The sequence below is a fragment of the Crocuta crocuta genome, unplaced genomic scaffold (genome assembly GCF_008692635.1).
Source record: "Crocuta crocuta isolate KB4526 unplaced genomic scaffold, BGI_CrCroc_1.0 scaffold107, whole genome shotgun sequence".
NCBI lineage: Eukaryota > Metazoa > Chordata > Mammalia > Carnivora > Hyaenidae > Crocuta > Crocuta crocuta.
Genome location: NW_027531877.1, coordinates 3,320,827 through 3,332,979, shown reverse-complemented (window position 1 = coordinate 3,332,979; position 12,153 = coordinate 3,320,827). Strand labels below are relative to the sequence as shown.

At 41.1% G+C, this 12,153-nt stretch overlaps 1 protein-coding gene across 1 annotated transcript in view; it reads right to left on the bottom strand.

Moving 5' to 3' along the window:
* Positions 1 to 1,410: 1,410 nt before the first annotated feature.
* Positions 1,411 to 12,153, bottom strand: part of IL31RA (interleukin 31 receptor A) — a 54,525-nt gene continuing 43,782 nt past the window's right edge. Inside the window, exons 9-15 of the mRNA XM_077772996.1 lie at positions 10,632 to 10,814; positions 9,729 to 9,830; positions 8,550 to 8,696; positions 6,422 to 6,562; positions 4,261 to 4,354; positions 3,106 to 3,187; positions 1,411 to 1,901 (exon numbers count right to left, since the gene is read on the bottom strand). Of these exons, the coding sequence (XP_077629122.1) occupies positions 1,455 to 1,901; positions 3,106 to 3,187; positions 4,261 to 4,354; positions 6,422 to 6,562; positions 8,550 to 8,696; positions 9,729 to 9,830; positions 10,632 to 10,814 (1,196 nt within the window). The 3' untranslated portion in view covers positions 1,411 to 1,454. The remainder of the gene's footprint in view (positions 1,902 to 3,105; positions 3,188 to 4,260; positions 4,355 to 6,421; positions 6,563 to 8,549; positions 8,697 to 9,728; positions 9,831 to 10,631; positions 10,815 to 12,153) is intronic.

Genomic DNA, 12,153 nt, shown 5'->3' with positions numbered 1-12,153 from the left:
ACAAACCCAAAGCTACTCAGAAGTCATCTAATCGGGCTGTGGTTACTTCAAAATGTCACAGGCTTGGGTCAGAAATTAATTTCAGTTATAGGAAAGTAAAGTGACATTTTTTGCACATCTGAATTGTTGGCTTGTGAAGTTCATGCCTGCTACTCAAGGACTGACTTCTCAAATTTTCCTATAAAAACTAACATCAGCCTTTCTGGCTGGTAAATGCCAGGTTCAAAGCACCTCAGCTGCTCACTCATTGCCTGGCCACCCCAGATCTCATCAGGTTCTCAGCAAGCTCCCCCAAAAGCCAGATGAGCCAAAGCCGCATACTGGGAAGTCATCGGGCATCACTGTGGTAAAGATGCTAGCCTGGTGCCAGCCCTCAGTTCCCAATTCTCAGCAACTGAATCCTGCCATTAGCACTTGGACTAAAGGCTCCCCTGACTGTCATAAGCTCTGTGCATGGCCAAGGGGAAGGAAGAGGAGTCATGAGTCAGAGCAGCAAAGTTACAGTAGCATGTTTTCATGCCCTGCTCAGGTCCTTCAGGAAAGAGGCCTTTGAAGGATGCTTAGGATGTATTCCTAGGCTCTGAGCCAGTTCTAGGGCCTGAGTCCCTGCACAAAAGTCATGCAGTATTTGGTGCCTTTCTACTCCCAGGTTTGGGTGCAAGATAAAGAGCCAGCAAAGGCCTTTGGGAACTTTCCAGACCTGGGAAATTACCTGAAGATTGAGCAGATCTGCTGGCCCAGCCTAGAGTCCACTCCCTAGTGCCGTGCTGAGATCCCCACATTCCTCAATTTGCCAGAGGCCAATGTGCTGTGAACTAGAGGCAACAGTCCAGGGTGGAGGTGTTGCTGCAGACACTTGAGATTTTACAAGGGTAATGAGAAGCCTCAGGCAGGAACACCATCAGCAAGGCCACTTTGCTTCCCCTGCCCCTGTATTGAGGGAGAAACAAAATCTCAAAAGTGAGATCTCAGGGCTACCTTGAAGTTGGAACACAGAACTGAAGTGAGATCAAGGTAAAGGGAGAGATTCCCACCTCCTACCAGACCACTGTCCTCTGGCAATGGGAACGTCTGCTGGATCTCTGAGGAGTAGTTTGAGCAAAAGCTGTGGCAATGACCTAATTCCTAGGGAAGGCAAGATATATCTTCCTTAGATCCCCCACTGTCCCTTAAAATAATTATGTCAGAGACCTCAGTGAGAGCTTGTTACCTGAACAAAAGAAAATAAACGCTCTTCTTCTGCAAAGTGCTCAGACATGTCACCATCCCTCTTTCAGACAAGTTACACATCTGTAACAAGTTCAACAGGCCACTCAGGGTTGTGTGACAGTTTCTCTAACACAAAGCAAGGGTGGGGAGACAACCAAGGAAGCTCTTCTGGCTAAGTTATGATACATTTTCTCTGCAAGAGTGACCCACACTGAGACCCAGGGGGATTCAAGCCACAGCAACAATTAGACTTCCCTTTTGATTTGCTCTGGATGTTTTTCAGACGTGAGAAATTCTCTGGTTGTCACTGAATTTTTCAAGTATGGATTAGGTTCCCCTTCACAGAGATGGTCCAGCCCTAAACTCTGAACAGAAGAAAAAAGCTGTTCTTCGCTTTCTAAGCCAATCCCCTCTGGTATTCTAGAACACAACTGTCGGGATTTTCTCTGTGGAATCTTAGTTGAAATGGGAGGACAATAAAGTCGATATGGAGAAGTCACATACTCATTCTTCTCCTCTCTCAAAATGTTTTCCTGACCCTTTCCAAGTTCCTCTGTGGAAACTTCTTCCAGAAAATTCTCAAAGTTCACCACCAACTTGTCAATAAGGTCACTGGGGGCAAAACATGGTTTTAGAACTCTGTCTTCTTCCATGTTCACAGGGTCCTTGGATTCCTTCAAATTTATCTTATCCTGAAAAAGAGAAAGGGATACATACAATGATCATTTTGAAACTACACATGAGGTAGTCAAAACCTCAATAGGCTTGGGACAACCAATGTCTTCATGTCTCAACCAGCCCCCCACATTCTTTCCAAAGACCAGAAGTGATGGCCAATCACTTCCATATATCCCTCCATAGGAGCATGACAACACTGGCCCATTTCCTGAGAAAAGCACAAGGTATTCAATTTTTTTCTTGTAGAGAGCTCGAGGCTATTTGCCACAGAATCTTAAGTTCACAAAACCACAGTTCAGATGGGAACATCAAAATTAGAACTCTTACAGATGGAAAAACCACTATCATGAAGACAAATGACTTGTCCAACATCACCAGAAAATCAAAGGTGGTCTCTGAGGCAGAGGCAGTGTCTTAGTCATCTTTATGTACTAAGACTCTACCTCAGTGCCTGGCAATCAGTAATATGTGCCTTCCAGGGAAGTGGGCCTTACATTACTCAGAAAGCATTTTACAGGCACCTGGATAGCTCAGTTGGTTAAGCATCCAACTCTTTATCTTGGCTCATGCAATGATCCCAGCCTTGTGCGATTGAGCCCCGCACTAGAGTCTGCTTGGGATTCTTCCTCTCCCTCCCTCTGCCCCCTCCTCTATCTCTAAACAAACAAACAAATGAACAAACAAACTTTTTAAAATAAGTATTTTAGACATCTGACAATATTGCCTATAAATTCATTTACTCTCTTAGTAACTTCTAATAAGTAGCAGAGTAAACAGGGTAATACACAGCTGATAAAGAAGAAAACAGAAATAACACAAATAACAAAAATTTAAGTAAATAAATAAAAATGTTCACATTTTAAAAGGCTTCTGAGTTGAAATAAGGGCTAATACTAAAAATTCCAACATCAAGAAATAATGGAAACTGTCTTTGAATAATAAAAATTTAAAGGTGATATTCGATAGAGCTTTTTTTTACTTAATTAAGAAATTACACCTTAAAAATTTCAAAACAGATTTTGATTTAAAAATTTATGAAACTTAGGGCACCTGCGTGGCTCAGATTTAAGTATCTGACTGCAGCTCAGGTCACGATCTCATGGTTCCTATAAACCCTCTAAAATCTCAGTCTAGGACTCCTCCTCACCTCCACAGCTCTTCTTTGCTTCCTACAACCAGCCTGCTCAATGATTCCTTAACAAAAACAGGACTATTTACCTTGAAATCATCTCCACGCCATTTGGCTATACTGCTTTCAGCAGGGTTGGGGACATGGGGCCAACACAGGTGCTTCAATTTGCTAATAAGAGATAATATTTTAAAACAAAGTAAGTTCAAGAAGTATGGCTATGTCAAAAGACTGGAGCTTTGCTATAGGGAGTTGTATGGCTCCCTAATATATAAAGGTAGGCTTCTGACCTCCTGACAGAAACTGGGAAAACAAAGTACTCTGGGGAGTGAAACTGCAAGTCATCAATAGGATGTAATGGAAAGATAATGTTTCTTACCCTCCCCTGCCCCTCCATCTCCACCCAAGGTCCTAATGCTAGAAATCACACCATCACAGAACCATGTCTTTGAGAATTACTCTCCAGGAAGGAAATATTCAAAGTTTGATAAGATACCCATACTTCATAGCAGTGATTCTTAAAGTGTGCTCCCATCCAGCAGCACCATCACCTGGGATCTTGTTACACATGCAAAATATACAAGAGTTAGGCTGGTGATTTGGTTTCTACCTATAGTTGGAAATGAGGCTGACATTCACTTAACCATAACTAAGCATGGCTACTTGGCAGAGAAGGCCCACAGCTGTAGAGAGAGAGATCCCTCAGGGAAGGAACTCTTGACCAGCAGGGTAGCATGAGGCTGTCTACGGAGAGAAAGCCTCTGACCCTGAGGATGAACTTCCTTTCCCATAGTGGCCAGGGCAGGTAGGACAAATGCCCATGTAGTCAGCCCTCCAGCACTGTACCACGAGCAAGGAACAAGTCTGTTCTGGCCACACTACTGGCCAATGCTCTAATTCTATGAGTATACTCCCTGCTCTGCCTGGGAGAGAAGCTAGTGGCCTTGAGGCCTCTTGCTGCTGCCAGATACTGAGAAAAAGGACCTTCTCTCTAATTTTAATCTCAGATGAAGAACAGAAAAGATAAAGCCTGTGGGGCAGCTGGCAAAACCCTGACCTAAGCCTGGTGCATGGGACTGTGAGGGTGAAAGTACTCGTTTCGTCAGATTTCTGGTAAGGTGTGGCATATAATAAACTCAATAAATACATATCAAATTAATAAATGAGTCAACACCCCCTTAATGAGAGAGTGCCCTCTTCCACCCATGATGCCTTCCACCCCTTTCTGTTGCCTATAAACTCACTTGGGTCTTTTGAGACCATATGCCACCGTCATGATGATGAGAATAAGAAGGCCACCTCCAACCAAAGAAGTTATAAAGAAAATCTCAAGGACACCTTTGGGAACAGGAGAACAAAAGTCAGTAGAAGGATGAGCTCCTCGCTTTCTTAACAAATACCAAATATTAACTTTTTCTTCCAGTAGCTTTAGTAACACATTCCTTATGAGTTTTCTTTCAATTCAATTGAATTCAAATTTATTCATTAAAAAAAAAACACCTAGTACTTATGGCTCTTCATCCAGTTCTCTTCCCCTTGAATAACAGTGACAGATACTATGTTCACCAGGTTCATTCTCTAACTTCATTCATTCAGTACATATTTACTGAGCACTTACCATTTGCCAAACACCGTGCTGGGTAATAAACAGCAACAAGTAAGAAGTACAAGATCCCAGGGAAACCTGGGTGGCTCAGTGAAGTGTCTAACTTCGACTCAGGTCATGACCTCATGGTCTGTGGGTCAAGCCCCACGGTCAGGTTCTGTGCTGGCAGCTCAGAGCCTAGAGCCTGTTTTGGATTCTGTGTTTCCCTCTCTCTCTGCCCCTCTCCTGCTTGCACTCTGTCTCTCTCTCTCTCAAAAAATAAACATTAAAAATTAAAAAAAAAAAAAAAGAAATATAAGATCCCTACTCTCATGAAGCCTACATTCTGGTAAGAGAATTCAGACAATAAAAAAAAGATTATTTAAGATATAACAGGTATATATCTTAGGTAAGGTGGAAGAAAAGTTAGTAACTTTAGATAGGTTGGCAAACTGGCTATTCAAAAATATGAAAGCATTTCTGGCAGAAGCAACAGTAGATGCAAAGGCTTCAAAGCAGTAAGAAGTTAAAGAACATAGATACAAGCAGAAAATTGTAGGAGATGAGGTTAGCAACCAACAGATCATAAAGGATCCTGAAAGCTATGGGTAGGAGTTTGAATTTTACTTAAAATACAACAGAAGCCACTGGTGGATTTCAAGCAGCAGTTTAGGGTTTTAAGCTCTGGCTGCTGTGTGGAGAACAGACTATAGAGGGAACAGAGACAGGAGGAGGGAGATGTGTAATGTGTAGACAAGTGTAAGAAACATCGAGGCTTCAAGGAAGGCTCTTGCCTTAACTTTGACCATGGAGAAAATTCTAGCAGATAATGCAATGTGTGCCCAGTGTTGTGAAAATACAACATGATTTTAAAAGACTCTAAAGAATAATATTAAAAAAAAAACCAAAAAGGCAGTGTTAGCCCATAAAAATAGAACATGTTTTCTATGTAAAAAACACATGCTATAGTCATCTTTTCCAGAACCATAAAGATACTTTTATTCTTTTAACAATGTAATGAGCAAGAGGTTTTTAAGAGTACTTAAACCAGTCCTTAAACCAGTATTTTCTGCTTTCAATGTAAAAACTGGCAATGTACCTTCACTTTTAAGATAAATAATTCTTAAAACAATTGTAATATATCATATCAAATCTCTGCCCCCCAAGGACTTGAGAAAAAACATATTTCTGTTTCTCCCATTCCCTTCTTTCTTTCTTCTTGATTTCTCTTCTCATTCCATCCTCTTTTCCTCTTGAATATTTCCCATAACCATCATACATTATATTACATTTTATATTTTGATATTTATTACATTTTTCTCTCTACTTTTTTAATGTAAAAGTTAATAAGCAGAACATATCATGTATGTTTTTGCTCCAAAATCTGCACAAATGATCGATCAGTGACCCCCACCACTGTGGGTCAGTGGTGCTTGTTCAACCAAGGTTTTGCCTACAAGGTCCCACTGTGCAGTAACCTGTGACACACAGAAACTAGTCACTATATCTCGAAGCAGGAGCTGTTTTGAACTGAGAGAAAAGCTGTCATTAACTTGATCCCTTCACTTCAAGATAACAGGGGGCTATCCATGAGTAAGGAGAAAAATGACCCGTTGTTCCCAATCCAGCTCTCAATGTGTCTACTCTTGTTCTCTCCTCACCCATACACCTTCCAAGAAGGTCAATGAGCCACAAGGCAAATGGTGCTTCTCACTCCGTACCACCCTCTTGTTTGGCTTCCTCCTTTGGCAAACATCATCTCTAACTGGCCTAAGGAAAATGCCAAAGGGACTTATCCAAGGCTTGAAGAAAATACTCACTGATTGACAATGTCTTGAAGTTTATCTTGCTGCTGTTGGTTCCCCCAGCACTCGTACTGGCCATGACTTGAAGACTGTAAGAAGTCTTTCGAGTCAGGGACTCCAGGTCATACTGGAGGATGTTGGAGTTGACTGTCTTGGCTAAAGGAAAAATATACAACTCAAACACCAGAGCCAAGGCCAAATAAAAAAGTGTTCTTTAGGAGGAATGAAATAAGAGCAGTGGAAACTGCACCTACCTCCAAGCCAGCCCATCTCATACCTCAACCCCCCTATCCATGTTCTGCTTAAAATTATCCCCTAAAGATGGATCAAAGACCTAAACCTAAGAGTTAATACTATAAAACTTTTAGAAGACAAACACAGGGTAAATGGTACCCTTGAATTTGCCAGTGGTTTCTTAAATATAATACCAAACACATAAACAACAAAAGAAAATAGATTAATCTGGATTTCATGAAAATTAAAGCTTCTGTGCATCAAAAGACATTATCAAGAAAGTAAAGACAATCCACAAAGTGGGAATATATGCAAATCACATATGTGATAAGGAACTTCTATTGAGAATATAAATTTAAACTCTTAGGAGTCAACAACTGAAAGACAACCCAATTTAAGAATGGGCAAAGAAATTGAAAAGACTTTCTCAAAGATATACAAATGGCCGGGGCACCTGGTGGCTCAATCGGTTAAGTGTCAGACTTCAGCTCAGGTCATCAACTCACGGTTCATGGGTTTGAGCCCCGCGACAGGCTCTGTGCTGACAGCTCAGAGCCTGGAGCCTGCCTCCGATTCTGTGTCTCCCTCTCTCTCTGCCCCTCCCCCACTCATGCTCTGTTTCTGTCTCAATAATAAAAAAAAATATTTTAATTAAAAAAACATTAAAAAAGGATCTACAAATGGCCAATAAGCATATGCAAAGATGCTCAACATCATTAGGTATTAAGGAAATACAAATCAAAAATCACATTGAGAAGCCATTTCATGCCCATGAGTATAGCCATAATAATTTTTTTTTAACATAAAATAAGTGTTGGTAAGAATGTGGAGAAATTCGAATGATCAGACATTGTTGGTGGGCACGTAAAATGAGGCAGCTGCTATGGAAAACAGGTGGTTTCTCAAAACGTTAAGCCAGAATTACCATATGACCCAGCAATTCCACTCCTAGGTATATGCCCCAAAGAATTAAAAGCAGAGTCTCAAACAAGTATTTGCACACAAATATTCATAGCAGCATTAATTACAGTAGCCAAAAGGTGAAAACAACCAAATGCTCATCAACTGATGAATGGATTTAAAAAAATGCAGAATATCAATATAAAAGAATATCCTTTTGCTATAAAAATGAATGAGATACTAATACAAGCTACAAGATAGATAAACTTTGAAAACATTATGCTAAGTAAAAGAAACCAGGCACAAATAGCCTCATATTGTATGACTCCATTTATATGAAATACCCAGAAGAGGTAAATCAAAAAGACAGAAAAGAATTTTGTGGTTTCCAGAGACTGTAGGAAGAAGACAATGAGAAGACACTGATTAATGGGTACCAGGTTTCTTCTGCTGATGGAAACAGGTAGAGATAATTGTTGCACATCATCATCAGTACACTTAATGTCACTAAATTGTACATTTTCAAACGTCTTAAGAGGTGAATTTAAAGTTATATGTATTTTTCCATAAAAACATCTGTCTATATTTAAGAATCCACGCCTACCTGTAGGATATCAGGAGATAGTGTGGATTCAAGAAAAGTACGACTTTGCAATGGGCTGCAGGAGTCAGGGTAAAGAGTCCTGCAATGAGCTAAGTGTCACCACTCTACTGTTTAACCCAAACACACCCTACTCCAGACTAATGGGGAATCTCCCAGGAGGCCAACTTGTTCACAGCATGACCTGGACATATTGTATCAACTCCCATGGTTCCTACACGACTGTCACTTCACTCACATTTGACTCCAAAAAAAGCAAGAGGTAAGTGCTCTTGGCCTCACTATCAGAGAGGCTCAAAGAAGCTAAGTGACTCATGCAAGATTACAGGGCGCCAATCCCTATGACAGGTCTACCCATATCATGTTTGGGTTTTAGGGGGTTTCCAACTTGGCTATAAGCACACTTACAGAATTCCTTTCCATCTTCAGCTTGATAAAATATGGTGTAGTTGGTGATGAAACCATTTCTCTGACTCTTGGGAATCTCTTTCCATTTGATTGTGACTGTCCTCACACCAATGTTGTCTGCCTGGGTCACAGGGCCTTCTGATGGAACTTTACAACAGGGAGAAAAACAATAAACACTGAGTCACAGCTAAGGAGATCCTTCCCCACAAAGGCTCTGGCTAGTACTGAAAGTGAAATCAGTGCTGGGGGTGGGAGGTAGGAGCTGAGTAGGTAAATGATGAATCCTCTTGTTTGGGAATACTGTTTTCTGGAATTATCCATCTTGAAGAGAATAAAAGCAGGATCAAAGGCCTGCTAAAAAAAGTACCTTCGGGGCACCTGGGTGGCTCAGTTGGTTGGGCCTCCGACTTCGGCTCAGGTCATGATCCCACGATTCGTGGGTTTGAGCCCCGCATCGGGCTCTGTGCTGACAGCTAGCTCAGAGCCTGGAGCCTGTTTCAGAGTCTGTGTCTCCTTCTTTCTCTGACCCTTCCCTGATCAGGCTGCCTCTTTAAAAAACAAACAAAAAATCTACCTTCTATGACTCTCTTTCTCTCATTTTGCATTCAGCTTCTACTCATATCTTTAATAGGTATCATCAAATATAGGTGAAGGATATGCCCCCATGGGCTATCTTTTAGTGACAGGGATGTGTTTTCTAATGTGAAAGAGGTTAACATCCAAAAGATAAAGTCTGAGCAGTTTACCAGTAAAACCCTTGATTACAATTACACCACTAAAAATAATTTATTAGCATCTTCAATTTATGATTAACTCTGTAAGGGCCCTAACTTGGTCTTAACTAAATGTTATTTCTGCTTACAGGGCTATTTGCACAAAGTTTCTTGGTAAGTTTGCACAAACTATTTCACCTCTCTGGGCTTTGATTTTCTAGTTATAAAATGAGGGGACTGGACTTGATGATCTCTAACTTGTAGTGCAGCTTTGAAATTCAGTCGATCTACAACTTGACCACAATTGTGTCAAGCATATGTAGCTTACCACAAGCTGAAGGTGCAGCACACACTAAACACTAAGGCAACAGTGAATGAGCTGCAGACATCCACAGCCTTGTCTGGATGTTGGATAGCACTTCCCCTCCCAGTGTTTCCTTGCCCCACAGGGGCTTTTCATACATACTGCCTTCTCTGACATAAGCCTGGATAGAAAATGGTTCGCCCACTCGATCTCCCAACACTGGATATACAGAGATGTTATAGCACCATAAAGGTTTTAATTCATCTGTAAACAAGAGAGAGACAGAAAACGAGCCTTAGTTCAGGGCATGGCAAAGGAGAAGATCCACTAAACCAACTTATGGCCACAACTTACTGAAAATACTCTTATTTGTCTACAGTTTCCACATATGGAAAATAAGATTAGGTTGGATGGTGTCTAAAGTCTATTCTAGTTGTAACCTTTTAAAATTAACTCTTAGAACAAAGTCCACACCACTTTGACAAAAATGACAGAGTCATTCAGGAAAGGAAAAGAGATCCAGTCCCTCCTCCATCATGGACTTTGATACCTGATTTGGAAATACCGCAGAAAAAACGGAATCTTTCTGTCAACAACACATCACTCAGAGAACTCAGATACCATGAATTCTAGCTCTTCTGTCTTCCTGCATCCCTACAGGAGTATAAATCCTTAGATGGGTGCTATTAAGTATTAAGAAATGGCTGGACTGACAGGATTAGGAGGGTAAAGCCTCACTTATCTGTGATCAGTGTTTGTTGGAATGGGATATAAACTCTAACGTTGTCCACATGGTCAAGACACCCAGAAAAGGCTCTCTGATGGTGGTGTTAACATGGTGTTTTCCACCTGGAAACAGGACAGATACCTGCTCTGATACCCATGATTTCCCAGCACAGCCTCACTGCGAAATGCCAAGTAATGTCACTTCACTAAGTTTGCACTATTTTTGTCAAATGTTATTAAACACATCTACAGCTTTCAAGTCAAAGTTAAAGATTTTAAAACTATGGAAATGAAACTGAATCCTACACAGAGGAAACTTATAGGGTCCACAATGGCTACCTTGCCGGATTGTCCAGTTTGTGGCCTGAGACACAGATTCCCAGGAAATAGTGGAGGGCTCTACGTCCAAATCTGGGAACCACTCAACCATCCACGTGTCTACTGCTGGAGCAGAGCTTCGCCACTCCACCACCAGGTGGTCCTGAGTGAGGCAGGCCTGCATGGCCTCAATGCAGTGAAATGCTAAGAAAGGAAAAAAAGAAGAGAGAAAGCTGCCCAACTCATTCTCCAAATGCACCAACCACACTGACATCCATTCACTGCCCAAATTGTAAAGAAGATCAAAGTTCAGGATCTCCACTGCAGCCTCCCTTGTATGGTGCTGTTTCCACCATTTTTATTGTATCACCTTTCCTTACCATCGACTTTTCCTGTAAGTAACTTCCTAATTTTTCCTTATCTCTGCCAACATTTACCTGTTTCCAAGAAAGGATCTCACTAGAGAGCTGCTTACACAAAAGACTCACCTTCCACAAATGCCTTTGCAAATAAAAGGAAAGCAAGCCTGAGACAAAGCATGAATCTCTAAAGACAGAATTTCAGTACCAATAATTCTACAGTATAGACAAACAAGTCTAGAGCTGGTAGTGCAATGCCTGAGTCAGTCTAGGTCTAAGTAAAGAAAGGTGGACAAGTAGAAAAGTGCATTATCTGACTATGATGTGTTTCAGCAAATAGTTACTGAGCACCTTTTCTATGCAAAATACTCTATCCCTGTTCTAGGTGTTGCAGATGAAGGAAAGGGTGTGAGGAAAAGGAAAAGGAAGAAAAGAAATACAGAAAATTCTCTGTACTCGGGAAGGGGACAAGATGGCGGAGAAGAAGGGAGCTCCGTGCATTGCACTCGCCCCCATATCTCACACGGAAAAGATCTGAAGCCACAGGAAACCTTACAGAACCCAAGAGACTGGGAGAGAAAGGACGCAGAATCCACTGAGAAAGCCTTCTAACAGCTACCTCAAGAAACAAGCCAGAGTACACAAGGTGGAGGGTCCCAAATATCACTATGAGTAGGAAAATAAAATAACCAAGGTCCCAACAAGAGAGACCAAGAGATACCACTCAAAAAACACTCTCTGAAAGGATAGGCCCCGGACAGTCAAAGAGTCTTCTTGGATACAGCAGCGCTCATAGGTGTAGTCTTTAAATCTAACAAGAGTCAGAAAGCTAACTAAAATGATGAAACGAAAGAGCTCTCCTCCAAAGAAACTCCAAGAAGAAATGACAGCTAATGAACTGCCCAAAACAGATATCAGCAGCATAACTGAAAAAGATTTTAGAATAATAATCATAAAATTAATACCTGGGCTTGAAAAAAACATAGGGGACATCAAAGAAACTATGGCTACAGACAAAATGGAAAATAAAAATAGGCATGAAGAATTAAAAAATGCGATAAATGAGATACATAATAAATTAGAGGCCTCCAATGCACGGATTGAAGAGGCAGAAAGGAGAATAAGTGATTTAGAAGACACCATTATAGAAAAACAAGAAGCTGACAAAAAAAGAGACAAACTGA